General features: G+C 51.7%; 1 protein-coding gene across 2 annotated transcripts in view; it reads right to left on the reverse strand.

The window, feature by feature from the left end:
* Window positions 1-7099: 7099 nt before the first annotated feature.
* Pmepa1 (prostate transmembrane protein, androgen induced 1) overlaps window positions 7100-15909 on the reverse strand; it is a 51080-nt gene continuing 42270 nt past the window's right edge. For both annotated transcript variants that reach the window (XM_034494619.3, XM_034494618.2), the window contains exons 2-4: window positions 14700-14854; window positions 8850-8900; window positions 7100-8591 (exon numbers count right to left, since the gene is read on the reverse strand). In XM_034494619.3, the coding sequence (XP_034350510.1) occupies window positions 8070-8591; window positions 8850-8900; window positions 14700-14854 (728 nt within the window). In that variant the 3' untranslated portion in view covers window positions 7100-8069. The remainder of the gene's footprint in view (window positions 8592-8849; window positions 8901-14699; window positions 14855-15909) is intronic.

Raw genomic sequence — 15909 nt, forward strand, 5'->3', positions numbered from 1 at the left:
CTGCGCTGCCTGTTACCACCCAAAATAAATAAGGTCACTTTTAAATGAATTCTCAGTTGGGCCTGTTGAGGGACACTGCCCAGGTTCCCTAGAGGCGCCATTTGGAGACCTACCACTAGGTGGCGCCTGCTCACCAACTGCCTTTTGCCCAGGGGGTCTTGCTTGGTCCCTGGTTAAGATGGCTCCAGACTTGCAGGGCTTCAGGACATGCCTTCCCTCCTCACTTCTTTCTTCAGCATCCTTCCCTTCTCTTCCTTACATTAGCTGACCTGGAAGGAGTCAGAGCCTCCTAGGTCGGTGGTTCTCAACCGTCCTAACTCTGCAACCCTCAAATACACTGTTGTGATGATCCCCAACCACAGAAATTATTTTCATCCACATTTCATAACTGTAATTTTGCTACTGTTATGAAACATAATGTAAAGGTCTGTGCTTTCCAATGGTCTTAGGCAACCCCTGTGAAAATGTCATTTGACCCCCAGAGTACTCTACACATAATAAATAAATAAATCTTTAAAAAAATAAAAGATTTGTTTATTTATTTTGTGTATGAGTGCTCCGTCTTTATGTACCCTGCGTGCCAGAAGAGGGCATCGGATCCCATTACAGATGGTTGTGAGCTGTCATGTGGTTGCTGGGAATTGAACTCAGGACCTCTGGAAGAACAGCCAGTGCTCTTAACCACTGAGCTATCTCTCCAGCCCCAATAAATAAATCGTAATTTTTTTTTCAAAAGGAAAGCTTAAAAAAAAAGAAAGAAAGAAAAGAAAAAACCTTACAAGCTAATCTTCAATACTGGTCCCACTTCAGCCTCTGTGGCCGTAGATTAGACAGTGCAGATGTGTATTTTTATTTTGTTATTGTTGTTCTTGCTTGCAACAGTTGGCAGGCACCCCGGACTTGGTGCTGTCAGTCACCCAGGTTCTTTTTATCCGGTTGTTCTGCCATTTGTAGCCTGTGTGTGGGTTTGCCTTAAGTTTTAGAATGGTTGCTGGAATTCTACCTATCATGTGTGCACTCCTTCTCAGAGGAAGGAGGAAGGGACTGGGATGGGGGATGGGGCGGGTGGCTCAGCTGTTGACTGAATACAGAGTTACCTGAGGTAGTCGCCGTTGAGGGGTTGCCCAGAGCTGACTGGCTGTGGACACACAGCCAATGATATGAGAGAATATCATGATTGATGACTGACTCGAGAGAACACAGACCACTGTGGGCAGCACCATTCCTAGGCTCGTTTTCCTGGGCTGTATATCAGAAAGCTGGTTCTCTCCGTGATGGGACTGTGAAGTTGTAAGCTGAATAACTGTGTGTGCGCGCGTGCGTGCGCGCCTGCGTGCGTGCGTGCGTGTGTTCCCCATATTACAGCAGCAGAACGAAATGAACACAGTAGATGTTCCCCTTTGCAGAACACATCTCACAGGCTGCACATACTTTCCACTAGTAACCTATCAGACAGAACTTAGTCTTACCGCTCTGTCCCCCATGGAATGCTGAGGAAGGGGATCTGTATCCCTGATCACTCTGTACCCAGATAAAATTGGGGTTGCACTTCTTCAGCTCACAGTGATATCTATCACAACAGATACAGGCAGAGACCTACGTGTCCTTGCCAATTCAAGTCTCTTCTTAAAAGAGTGATCAAGGACATGTCTCTTTGTGTCTAGGTTGAGACCTTCCCCTGCTCCACCCAGCACCTCCCATCCTCTTTCTCTAGCAGATCCTGGGTGGGGTCTGATGAAGCTGCTTCCACAGCCTTGCATCCTGAGAGCCTCTGACAGGGTTCAAGGCTTATGGGGGTGGGGAGTCGGGGGAGGGGAGGAAAGCGCTTTCTCCTCTAAGTAGGAAGGGCCTAGAGATGTATGAAGGCTTGCTAAGCTGGTCTCTTTTTATCCTGGAGAACACACTCCATGTTTTTCTGGAAACTATTAGAATTCTCCGCCCCAAGCAGGGGATAATTACATGTTACCGATCTCTCGTCTTCAGGTTTTGTGATCTCTCTTTTAAAAGAGATATATTTTTACCACATATTGTGTTAGCAAAACCCATCTCCTTCCCTCCCCATAGCCAGGATTGTGATGTAACACTCTGGGAGACGAGGGAGGCTGCAAGCCAGCTTTGGTCAGAGGTGGCTGGTGACAATAAGGTGTCTGTGGTCCCTACCTCAAGCAAAGAGAAAAGATCATTTATGGCAGGTGTGTTGGAGTGACAAGCTTTTCTAAGTCCTATGGAGGTGTTGGTCCTGTAAGGCAAATAATCAGTGGGCTTCAGTGTCCCCCTTTGTCCACTGGACACATCTGGGCATCTCCCCTTGTTAGCCCTGGGCTTTGAACGAGGCCCTACTCTTTATGGGTCTCAGCTTCCCATTGACTGTGATCCCAAAGTTTATAACCAGGAACTGGCTGCATCCAAGGTTCCTTCAGAGAGCTGAGCATGAAGCACAGGCCACTTGTCTCTGTCCCTAGCTGTCCTTCTGTATAACAAAACCATCTTATTTATCTACCTGGTCACTCACTGAGGAGTTTAGGCACCTGGCTTGTCAGCCATCTGTGAGACCAGTCCAGGGCAGGAAGGCTAGGCACCCACCCAGGCCCTCAGAGAAACAATTTTCCAGAAAGTCATGCAAGGGCTAGAGAAGGCTTCTTTGTTTTGAGTTGGGAAAGGTCTTGACTGTAGGGATAGCTATCAGCTGGGAGTGGGTCAGGGAACAGGGAAGGCTGCCATTGGTCAGAGGTTTTCCCCTCCCCCCACCCAATCAACCTGTTTCAGAGTTATTTTTCTGCCTTTTCCACATCCAGACAACTGCCCTGGGCTCAGCTTATACCTTATGTGAATTTTATAGTTGCAACTTCGAGTTTTCTTAATTTATGTTTTTTTGTTTGTTTTGTTTTGAGCCGAGATCTCACTCTTTTCCAGGCTGGCCTTGGATTTGCAGCAAATCTCTTGCCCCAGCCTCAAGCATGCTGGGATTACAGGCATGCACAGCTGGATTTCACTGTGGCGTGTCTGTGTGTATGTGTGTGTGTACACGTGCATGCATGCATGTGCGTATGTGCATAGAATGTGAGATTCTTTCTCTGTAATTCTCTACCTTATTTTTAAGTCATTGGGCCATGGAGCTCATAGGTTTGGCCAGCCTGGATAGCCAACAAGCCTCGGGGTTTCCAGGTTCTGACAACCCCAGCTCAGGAGTTCTGGGGCAGCAGAGAGGAGCTGCCATACCTGGCTTTTCTGTGGGTGTTAGGAATATGACCGTGGGCTAGTGCTTGTATGACAGATACTTTACCACTGAGCCATCTCCCTAGACCCAGGTAGACTTTAAAAAGACAAGACATACTCTTAGTCAAAGCTGGCCATGGTCACGCTTGGGACCACATTACTGGGTGAGAGAGAATCCTTCACCATAAACTCTCTCCAGCCATAGCAAAGGATCATGAAAATTTCATGGCAGCGAAATGGAGTGATTAATGAATCTGACATGATGCTTGGGTTTCCAGATGGTAATTAAACATCTACGTTGTGTTTTGTCTTGTCTTGTTTCTTCTTCTCCATCGTTTGAGGCTCAAACTCTTGCTTCATTTCACATTACCAGACTCCCACCTGCGTGTGCTGTGGGCTCTCAATCTGAAGGTGGGCACCCAGGAGGCACACAGCCCTCGGCTGGGCGGTCTTCTGCCTTAGTGCCTGTGGCTCTCTGTGTGAATGATCCAGAGGCTCAAGGGGCACCTGGTGACAAGGAACTTCAAAGCCAGGGTGCTAATAAGAGCGGCTGATGTGTGTGGGGACACAGATGAATTGTGGGAGTGACCCTGGAGAAGATAATGGCCCAGGAGCCAGCTGAGGGGTACAGGTGGCCCCTGGTGCTCCCCACAAGTGGTGGAGGAGCAAGCTCTTTAGGCTTCTCCTAAGTTCTCTGAAGAGCTTCGGGGTCTGCCAACAGGAAACTTGCATTGAAGGTGAGCAGCCAAGGGCCCCTGGTCCAGCTGGCAGCTGCAGCAATCCCAAAAGGACGTTGACATCCCACAACCGTAGTTATCCTGGACCTGAGGCCAAATGGCAGCCACCCCCGGGCATCCACCTCCGTATTGACTGAAGGTTTTAAAAACCCTGCATCTTAAAGATGGCTCTGTATGAAGTAAGCAGTCTCTGAACTGGGCACTCTGTGTGTAGGTGTTGGGAGATAAAACCACTGGGGAGCTCTTTTGGGGGAGTCTGTGTGCCCCACCCCCAGCTTCCAAGAGCCTTATGTTAAAGCCTAGCACCCAGAAGTAGGGCACCCGTGTACTGCTAAGAGTCCCCTCTGCTCCACTTCTGGGCACGGAGGACCAGGACAGCTTGTACACAGCACTCCTGGGTGTAACTTACCCTGCAGGCCTCATTGGTGTCGATGTGAGGTTGGTTTTCACCTGCAGACAGCTTCCTTTCCTCTCCTCTGGGGTCAGGAGGCAACATCAAACCTCCTGCACACACCCTGAGTCTCAGGGTTAACTTCTGAAGGCCAGCTAAGAGTGTCTTCTGAAGATGTCACCTGAGCTTTCCTCAAGAAAGAGGGAAGTGGTTAACGCGTGGGGAACGTCTTTAACCCCGCCCTTCCTTTAGTAGAGCCACTTGTGGGAGCAAGGATTCCTTCTGACACCCTGCAGCACCGAGTGACCTCAAAGAGAGGTTGACCAAAGTATCTAAGGGTCCCCAGCCGCTATTGTAACCTCTGTCTTTACTCCACGTGTCCTGTGCTGTCCCTGAGGAGGGGGGTGGGCAGGAAAGGAGAGCTACACAGCCAAAAAATGGGAGAAAATTCACTCTCTAAAGAACTGTAAAATTTATTGTGTATTGCATCTTTTCGGAACGCCAACATCGGCACCAAAGATTATAGATACACAGAGAACGGCCTGGGTACAGTCTCCCATAGTGCTGTGCTCCAGGCATGGAGAAATCCCAAGTGTTGACCAGGAACAGAAGGTGGGGGGGCTGGGGTGGGGGAACAGCTGCAAAGAAGGGCATCTCAGAGCCAAGCAGCAATGCAGCCCAACAGTGTGCCGGGGTAGGGGTGACAGGTGACACAGGAGGTGTGCCCCACTAGAGTGATAGCATTTGCGGCTCTCAAGTCTAGAGCAAAGATGAGAACATTTCTCTTATCATTACATTATTCTGTGGTTCTGGAGGCTGAGGGACATGGAAGTCAGTCATGCAGGACACAACAGCGACCGAGAACAGAGATTGAACAGAGAAGGTCTGGATTCTGCCTGGCCCTGATTCCTGTCACATGTGGGGTATAGGTCATGTCTTAACTTTTCGCTAAAACAACAGACTTCTACGAAGACGGTCTTGTGCAGGAGGCAAAGTCATGCAGACCCCAGCTCTACAACGCTAACACACAGCCCCAGGCTTTGCAAAGCCTTTCTGCCTTTACATAGCCTGGAGCTCTGCCTCTCTGGCCATGAGGTCATGACCTCTCTGGAGCAAGCACTGGAGGTGGGCAGAGGAAGCCAAGAACTGCCACTTTCCCAGCACCTCATGAAGCAGCAGACCCTCCTGCTCCCCAAGCCTACCAGGTCAGTTCCTCTCCAAACAGCCACTTAACAGGAGGCCTAACTTGTCGTGGGAAGAGGTGAAGTGTGGACCAGCATCCAGTTTGGCCAGAGCTCAGGGTCCACAGCCTGCGACCTGCAGGAGTTGGCAGCCTGGCACTGCTGGTTTGCTCAGGGCCTTGGACAAGCCCCTCCCTTCAAGGTCCTACATCGGAGGGAGCCCACTTTTCAGTCCAGGGTTGTTACCCAAGGGGGTAGGTGTACCCCTAAGCTAAATGAACCCAGCAAGCTCCTGCAACAACCCATTCAAAGAAGCAAGGACAGTCAGTTTGACCCCAAAGGACAGTGGGCACATAGAGCCTGGCTTTCAGCTGAAGTCGCACACACAAATGAGGTTTGTCTAGATTTCCCCAACCAGACGGAAGCCACATGCAGTATTCCATAAGAAGCTGCAGGGACAGCCAGGGGCCTCTGCAAGTCAGGCACATGCACGGTCGGGAAGGGAAGTGACATGCACAGTTGAACCCTAAGAGTAGCCCTGATGGACTGGCTCCATGAGTGAGCTCTGTCCGGGCGTACCCCCACCCTGAGCCCAGAGGGAGATCTCTTCCTCAGGAAGGCATCAGATATGCACACAGGGAAACATGGGACATCTTGGCGACAACACACTGATATTTCCAAGAATCCTCTTTCTTTGAGAGAGGACCCAATGTTAGGTCAACCACTCCTAGAGGAGTGGGGTCTCCTGGGAATGTTCTGTAATGATGGATCTGCAGGGCTCCAGGTTCAGGGTCCAGCAGAGCACCAGGGTAACCTATACTCTAAAAACCACATGTGTATAAACAGGCACGGTGGCCTGAACTCCAGAAGATCTTCAAGTAATAAAGTGTTGTATATAGCCCCTCATTTATATGTTGGCTTTATGCAGAAAATGGGAACGCTCCGTGGAAGGGAAGGGTTAGTTGGGGCCACTCCAGGAATTCCAGCAGAGTCACCTGAGGGGTGCCTCTGCTCCTGCTGAACCCTAAGAAACCTCACTACACCACACCCCCGACACAACAGCAAGCCCCCTTGGGGTCCCAGCATATCACATGTATTAATTAAATCCTGGGAAATGAGTCCCCAACCCGGCAAACGTGATAAGGCAGTCAAATGACCAAATCAAATACAACTCTTTCCAGGTCAAGGGGATGATTCCAGGGAGAGAGGTAAAGTTATACTAGAGGCTGGTGTTGGTGGCAGTCTGTGCTAACCCTTTTGGGTTTCCTGGGGGAACACTTGGGCTTGTCCCTTTCAATCTTGGGTTGACTGTTAATTGGCTTCTTGAAATGATAATCAATATTGAGGGGAATACATGGTCTGAGGTCAAGCAGCCGCCACCGTGGGCCTTCCTACATGACAGCATGGAACTGCCTACATCTGAGCACGCTCCAGTCCCACCCACTTAGCAAGCACTGCATCCCCCGGCACCAAATTCGGGGAGTCGCTTTGAACTTGAGGACACACCTTGCCCCCAAACACTGAACCTTCATAGTTTTTGTGTTTTAAAGAGGAAGAAAAAAAAAAAACTATGATTCCTTCAGTAACAGTTTATTTTTCATATTGGGAAAGGCATCTGGGACCGGGTGCCTCTGTGGGGCGCGGTCCTGACTCAGCTGTAACCCAGAGGACGACATGGGTCCCCTTCGGCAGGGAATGTGTAACTGTTCACAGCCTGTCTGGACAGAAGCATCCGTTGGCTTGCAGGCGCGTGGCCCTGGGGAGCCTGGCTTTCCTGCGCAGTGGGGGCCCTCTGAGACCCGGGGGTGGGGGGGACACACCCCCGGTGCTCTGTTCAGACTGAAACTCAACATTTCTCCAAGTCTCAACACACTCTCTAGAAGTTTCCATCAAACAAGCACTGATATATTATATTAAAAAATAGTGCAAAATCTCAACATTTATATAAATAGCTCTAAACCCCTGCTTTGTAGAATTTTTTTTTTTTCTTTACAAGGTAATACACACTTTCGGAGTTGGCACTCAAAAAATTGCCATTTTTTTTTCTCTTCTAGTTCAGAAAACAACTTTTTTTTTTTGAATAGGCCTCTTCTAATACAAAAATACTCCTGGCTCTCCCACATACAGAGTCTCTTATTTTATATATATTTATATATATAATATTGCAGATCTTAAACAAAGGTTTTGTGCAAATATGTCTTTAAAGTTAAGTAAAACCATCATAAACAAAAGAAATTAGGCATTCACGCACAGAGCTCAACTAAGAACAAGAAAAGACTAGTGGAGCGTTTTTCTCTTTCGCCTTCAAGACACGGCTCAACAAAGAAACATGGCGTCTTTTTCTTTTTTTGCAAGCTTTCTGAGCTTCTGCATTCAGACCACACAGAACATGTAAATATTTATACACAGACAGGAGAACTAGCACACGCCACACGGCCTGTGTGTCTCCTGCCTTCCTCTCTCTTCTCTCTTAAGAAGTGCGGAGTGTTTTTATTTATTTTATTTTTTTTGCGGTTTTGCCTACAGGTGCCCCGGCCCCCACTCCTAGAGGGGGTGACCTTTTTGTTTCTCCTTCTCCTTGTTCTCCAGTGGGGCAATGTGAGGGTGATGAAGCCGGGTCCCCTCTAGCAAGGAGGACTGCCCGGTACTTTGCTGGTGCTGGAAGGAGGAGCCTGGGTAATGACCGATGACCTCACTGTAGGTGGGAGGCGGCCCCTCCATGCGCCCACCGCTGCTATAGCAGGTGGCGCTGATGCCCGAGTTACTGCTGGGGGGACAGGGGCCTCCCAGCATGGTGCTGTCTATAAGGTCACTGTCGAAGACGGTCCGGTTGGGGGGTGCACGCACAGACTCTCGGTTCAGCTCCAGCTGTTGCTCGGGGTCCCGTAGCTGGAGGGTGCAGGGGCCCTGGTAGGGTGGGGGCTCCTCCCCATCAGACAACGAGATGGTGGGTGGCAGGGCAATTTCATGTTGCAGGTAGGGGTAGGTGGGCTGGAACCGGCTCCGCTGGACGAAGGGGGGCACAGCGAGACGGTCAGTGGGCCGAGGTGGGGCATAGACCTGTGGCTGGAGAGGGCAGAGCAGGGTTAGGGAGGGTGGCAGTCTGAGATTGGACCCCCAAGATTCAGAGACTGAGTTGTGTGAGCTCAGGAGAGAGTTGCCCCAGGTGAATCCTCGGGAGCCCCTAGAAACAGGGGTGCGCCCGGAAGTGCCTAGACTGCAGGGCTGGCTGCAGATGCTGCTGCAGGGGGCCTCCTGGAGTCAGGGAGTGTTTGGAGGGGGCCTGTCCATTGAGAGCAGAGGTAGGGCGAGACTCTGTCTTACCTCTGGCATTCCGCCTGACACGGTACTCTCTGAGGGCCAGAGGCATCCTTCCTGTAGGATGGAAAGGGACACAGGGTCAGCAGTCGACAGAGCTGGTGACACAAGACGCTGGCTATCCTAGATTTGAACTCATAACCCTGGAGTGAAGTCCTGTCTAGATTTGAACTCGTCACCCTGGAGTGAAGACTTGGTCACATAGACTTCTTATCCTCCAAACTTACCACATCTGCGTGGTCAAAGGCAAGGCCATACTGGCACCGTTGGCTCCTCCCTCAGCTGTGGCTACTGTCTGATCTGTCGGGCACCCTCTCTCAAAGCTGCAGACAGCTTACCTGGGCATTACAGAGGATCTTTATGGTTTGTAGGAAACCCAGCATGGCCAGTCTGCCTGCCTGCCTCCTGTCTCTACCAGGCCTGGCCTGCTCCCTGCACGATCGTGCCCCAAATGCTTAACTTTGACATCTGCATCTGAACATGTAGACATAGACACTTAGCAAGGGAAATTAGTGAATTTAATGTTGAATGTCACAATCCAGCTGACCTTCAGGGGACATCAGAAAGTAACAGGTATCACACCCGTTCCCACACAGAAACCAGGTCTGACAGGCTCAGCATGCAAAGCTTGTGCCTCTCACGCCTTTGGACTGGCCACGTCACGATGGTACCATCGTGGTTCTCTGTTGATGGTCAGTGCATGGGTCCCTACAGACTCTGTAATTTAGAGTCTCTCACATCCTTATTATTAATAGACAGATATGGAATCATTTGTGTGATGGCTGTCACTCATGTCCTCAGCAGTGAGGGGGTCCCAGGAAGGGAGCAAACTCTCCTAGGAGAGAGGATATCCTTGCTAGGGCCAGTAGCTCTGAGCTGTCGGGAATGGTTCTAGTGTAACCGCCAGCCTGCGGAAAAGGCGCCTTAATTTTGGCTTTATTGAAATGTACCTACAGAAATAATACTCTCAAATACTCAGAGCCTACAATGTGGTCAAGTACCAATGTCCCATCACCACAATCCAGACGAAAACACATTCCTCCCAGAGCCGCAGAGGACTGCAGTTCATCTAGTGGCCACTAGGCGGTTCTGGGGCTTGCACCTGCAGATGGAGAGTGCTTCTCTGATACAGTGAATGGCCCTGGCTGCCCTAAAAACATACAGGCTAGACACACAGGTGTCTCTTGATGTCCTCATCCCACCGACTGCAGCCTCCTTCTCTCGGATCCCCCCATACACAGCCACTCAGCCTACCTTGCTTGGACACCTGCCTGCTAGACGGTAAAGACCTGAGCTGCCCTCCAGCCCTGTCTTGCAGACAGTCAGGTATACACTTAGGAAGATGTGGCTTCTGCAGGAGGAGCCAGCAGCCCCCACCCCCCACAAGGAGGCTCCAACAGGGCCTCATATGCTGCACCCCAGGGTTCTGCCCCTTCCCACAGGGCCTACTCCTTTGGACCCAAATCCTCTCCCAAATCTGCTTATATTCCTTCCATGCCAGCCCCACCCACTCACTGCCAGCCCAGCAAACCTCATAGCTCCCATACTTCTCTCAATGATGAACTGTGACCTGGAAGTGTGAGCTGGAACAACCCCTTCCCCGCACAAGCTGCCTGTGGTCACAAGGTTTTTATCTCAGCCACAGACAAGCGACCTAGAACACCAGCCCTTTTCCTTCCCACACACGGCCTCATCTCTGCTCAGGATACCCTGTCTACATGGGCCACTCTCCCTGCAAAGCTGCAATTGTGCCCAGAGAGACTACCATGTCCCCTGTGCCTACAGTCTAGTGTGGTTCACAGCACATGCTTAAGTCACAGCAACTGATCACCCACTTAACCATCTCTCAGTGCTCCCTAACCCTGGGGCTTCAGGCAGCCGCTGAGGGGGAGGTGAAAGGCAGGGTTCAATTCTGTAGCCAATGTTGCCAGCCCTAGTCAGCAGTGAGGACAGCCCCTCCCTTCCTTCTTCTAGAACTGTGTTCTAGAACTGGCTTTGGGGTTCCTTCTTGCTCCTCCCACACTGCTTGGGGTGCAGGCTCCTATTATACAATCACTTCTCAATTAGGATACCTTAGTTAACTACGACTTCTCCACAGCCTCTCCCTCTGGACTTCCCCCAAAGCAGTCTGCCGCCATTTCCGCAAATGGTCAGAATAAAAGTTTCAGTATGCATGAACTCTCAAAGAATAACTAAAAACATTGTACTAGAAACAAAACAAAACAAAAAACCTTCCAAACAGTCAGTCTCTGTTTTGTTAAATCCTAATAGCTCATAAAAACACTAACAGGCATAACTGTGTGTCAATAAAACTTTATTTATAAACCCAGGCTTGGGCTGGGCCAGTTTGCTAAGGCCTGATGGTGCCCTCCTGGCTGCAACTCCAGACTGAGAGCTACAACTTGCTTGGAAAGTCTCTTTGGTCAGCTTCCAGACATGGCTCTGACTGTCCCCTCAACTCCATAGTGACAATCATTCCCTTCCTGTGGACAAGTGGTCAACCATCATATTCTGCAAAGCAAACCTCTGGCCGGTGGAGAGCTGGGAGCCACCCTGCCCCAGGCTGAGAATGGTCTGGATCCCTCTGAAGCTTTGTATGGATCCACGCCTGGGCTTCTGCTCCGGCTGACCCCTGCATCTGGCTTTACTACAGGGTTTTTTGTTTGTTTGTTTTTTGCCTTTGGCCCCAGAACAAGGACATGACAGGCAGTGCTTCCACGGTGAGCAGGAGACCTAGGCCAAGGGCTGGTCAGAATATAAAGCGTGGATCCATCTCAGGCCCTAGCTGAGCTCCTGGTCTGAGGTGACCTCATTGAAAAACCACACTCCTCAGGGGTGATACGGGCTGTGTGTGGAGGCAGGAACCAGTTGTCTCAATGAACACTTGAAGTTGGTGGATGCTAAGAAGCTACACCTGACCCTCATGTCAATCACCCTTCATACTGTTTATCGCATGGAAAAAGCATCTCAGAGAGAGAAACTGAGAGATGGGGATGGAGAGAGGGGGAGGACTTGGCCAGTGGGACACAGCAGGGGACAATGAAGCAGAGACCTGGCTTCAGGAATCTAGACAGGCTCACCTGCTCTTCCTGTACCTCTGAAGAGAGGTGATCTTCCCCTAAGGGAGGTGGTGAGGAGATGGATCTGTGGCCTACTCTCGTAAGTAGGAGGGGGAGCCCCCACCCCAGTTGCCAGAGACATCCAAAGGGCAAGATCTGGGTAGGCAGGCGAGCCTAGTGTGGCACACTGAGCCCAGGCAGACAACAGTTGTATCTAGGTCTCTGTGGGAAGTCACAAGGCCTGGAGACACTTCAGATGCACTATGTCGGAAAGACAGGGACTCCTAAGGGAACTGTCACCTTCTGTTCAGGTCTCCTCTGGGTTCTCTGTTTATCCAGCCAGGTGGCACTGGGGAGACAGTGGAGACGGTCTCTTTGAGGCCCCGGTGTCTGGGGAGGAGGGCCGGGTTCTTGTCTGTCGAAGCAGCAGCTGAGCTCAGGTGTCCATGCAGAATGAGCCTCTCTCTCTCTCTCTCTCTCTCTCTCTCTCTCTCTCTCTCTCTCTCTCTCTCTCTCTCTCTCTGTCATCTGTACCCAGAGCCTTCCTTTTCACATCCCATGCTCTTGGCTAACCACACCCCACAATGGGCTGTGGGAGCTTCGCTCACCACAAAAGCTGTTGGGCCTTAGGCAAGTGCCCCACCCACCTCTCTGAGCCCTAGTTGCTCCTCTGTGAGGGAGGGAGCCCCAGACGTCACTCATGGCTTATGTGCTGTGTGAAGAACACTTGCCAGGCAGCTGGCAGTGCCTATTGCTAGGTAACGGAGATAACAAATGAGCCAGGTGAGCCGGGGCATGGCAGGCAGGATTCCTATACAGCAGGTGCTGGCTTTGCCCTCAGGCTGTGTCCTGGGCCTCAGTCAGGAGTCCCGTGTCTGTCACAGATCTTGCCGTGGTAAACTGGTGACGCACTGAAACTGGTCCTGACGCAAGCAGAGATGCCCAAACCTGCCAGGAACAGCCCTGCTTCTCGGGTGACGGCCAGCTCTGTCTTGGCTTAGCCCTTAGACTCTAGGTGCCTCTGCCAGCCTGGGACACCCCCCCCCAAAAAAAACTGGGGCACTGTGCCCAGCATGGCTCAGCTCATTCCATCCTCCCTGCCCCTGCTGAGCCATCCTGGAGATGGGGGTTGTATATGTGCTCCTGTCTTAGGCGTCCTATCCTGCACTGTGAGCCACACAGAGCCTCCCTTCACCCCACTGCTGCTGACTGTGAACACCTGAGGCCAGGACAGAGCTTCCCAAAGGGGGCCTGATGTCACAGTCAGGAGGGACAAGTCCCACCTGCAGGAGATTACCCAGGCACTGACTCTGGAGTTCAGAGAGGATGCTGTTGGATCCCAGGTGGCCCCTGACGCTCACAGCTCTAAAACACCAAAACACAGGCTTATAATGTCAGCTAGGATGAGGCCCTCTGGTGCGGCAATTGTTCCTCAGTAACAGAGGGCAGTTTTAGGATCCCCCAGGTTTGCTCGGCATGTGGGTCTGTGAGTGTGTGTGTGTGTGTGCGCGCGCATGCTTGTATAGAGATGCTTGCTTGCTTGCTTGTATAGAGCTTGCTTGTATAGAAATGCTTGCTTGCTTGTATAGAGACCGAGCACTCCTCTGGTTAGATTAGGTGACTGACTGCCCTTGGTAGGATGTAAATGAGCTGAGACTAGTTACACAGTCTCGATTAGGCTAACAAGAGGCCCAGCACACACGAGAATGCTCACCTCTTGGGCTCTGAGCATGGTTGAGTCCCAGGACACTGAACCCTGATCCCAAGGCTGGCTGTGTTTTCTCCTCCCTCCCTCCCTCTGGTGAGTGTCAGGGCTCTACCTCTAAGGCTCAAAGAGGCTCACCTGCGCTCCAAAGCGGAAGCCCCTTACTGTGGAGCCGGAGCCTGCGTATGAGTTTCTGCCACCCACAGTTCTAGAATGGTCCTGCCCGTAGTCTCCTGTATCAGGGGAGCTTGGGCACAGAGAGCACTCGGCAGAGAGCTGGCGGGCGAGGCGTCACATGGATGAGGTTCCCTTCCAGCCCGAGATGGCTCGCTTACTATGTCAAGCCTGGGTTGCCCAGAGGCGCCCTGAGGAGCCAGCAGACACTCAGGCCCTGGGAGAGACCTCTCGGTGTCCGGTTGCTTTCATGGCCTCCCAGGACACTTGGACAATGTGGCCCAAGTGCTGGTGGCGTGTTGGCGAGAGGGCAGGACTGTCACCTCCTTCTATCTAGGTCACAGCTCCAAGACTGGGGGCACCTTTCCCACACCTCTGTCCTGGTGGGCACCCAGTCAAGCAGCTGCTGCTGTCTCCTCATTCTGTCTCATCAGGACTCTCAATGGAGGCCTGACCTGCCGCCATGTGCCGTAGCTGTCTCCCCTAAACTGTCTCCCACTTCCCTGCTCCCCCAAACCTGTATCCACTCAGCCCATAGCTATAAAGGTTAATCCAGCTCCCAGCCTCGCCTCCCCACAGTGGGGCTCCTCCGGGGAGCCCACAGAATCATACCTGACACTTCCTGTTCTTGTTCTGCAATGGTAACGAGAGCCATTTCTGGGGCAGTGCTGGGCCCCCAGGCTCAGACACACCCTCACTTCTACCTCGAAGGTGCAAACTCCCAGCTTCCTTCCAGCCCAAACTTTCACACGATCCTGGGTCTCCTTAACCGCAGAACAATGTGGAGCCTTATCCACTCCAACTCCTGCTCCACTGACTAGAGGAAGCAGCGGCCCACTTCCCTGTTCCCCTTAGCACAGGGGTTCTGTCAGAGTATTCCACGGGGCAGCTGGAAACCTAGGCCACGGCCCCACTTACCGAGGACAGTCCCTCGTCTCTCCTCCTGGCCTGGCTGTGTCGACTGATGAAGGAGCGGGCTGACAGCTTGTAGTGGCTTAGCAGGCAGGTAATCATCACCACCATCACCATCATCACCACCACGATGACCACGATCTGCACGAACTCCAGCTCCGCTGTGGGCAGGGCAGAGGGATGTGTAAGACTTTACATCAGGCTCCAGAGGCTGAGGACTTGGGCACAGGGGAGAACACAGCTCAGAGACCCTGTCCAGGGTCTGGAGAGGGACAGTGGGAAGACAAGGAGCTCATGTGGGCTAGAGCAGGGTGTGGGCAGATGCAGAGGCAACACCCGGCCCAGCGTGGGGCTCTCCAGTACCCTAACCCACATCCCAGCAAGCAATGCTTCAACCGTCCCACCTTCAAAACAGCCCAGGGCTCTTACACACCCAAACCCTCCCCACACCAGCCAACCCTCCCCACACCACCCATACCCACCCCCCCCCCCCAGATCAGCTATACCCAACCCCCTCAAACCAGCCATACCCAACCCTCCTCACCACCAACATCCCAGCCTGGCTGTATATCTGCCAAAGAATATCCCAATACTCCTACACAGTCCAACTCCCCACCAACCCTCCTACACACCCCCAAAACGGCCCAATATTTCAGCACTCAACCCCTCTTCATCCGCCAAATAGCCAGGTTCCTACGTCAACACTCTCATATACTAACGCTGAAAACTTCCTAAACACCCTAAAGCAACAGTCCAACACCCCAAAATAACAGTCCTACACCCCAGTGTTCTTTACATAAACTTTCTAACCCTCTTATGAGCTCCAGAATATCAGCTTAACCTTGGTACATCCTCCATGTTGGGGTGTCAACACTCTTAAATCTCAGCTACTCCAAAACCCTTCTACCCTCCTCAAAACAGCCCACCAGTCCTACACACCTCAGCATGCCACAGGCAGCCCCCAAACCATACCTCAATACTCTTGACACCCCAAAAAATAGCTCAGTAGAAAATGGGTCAAACCTGCTACACACTTCAGACACCCCAAGAAATACAAGGCAGCACACACACACACACACACACACACACACACACCACCATTAGCCACACAGGTAACATATAAGAACACATACCACACAGGCGCACACAAACGCAGACCCACCACACAGGGTCATGGTCACAGGCCCTCCTAGTGAAGACACATTCCAGGTGCTGC

This window comes from Arvicanthis niloticus, chromosome 2, assembly GCF_011762505.2.
Source record: "Arvicanthis niloticus isolate mArvNil1 chromosome 2, mArvNil1.pat.X, whole genome shotgun sequence".
NCBI lineage: Eukaryota > Metazoa > Chordata > Mammalia > Rodentia > Muridae > Arvicanthis > Arvicanthis niloticus.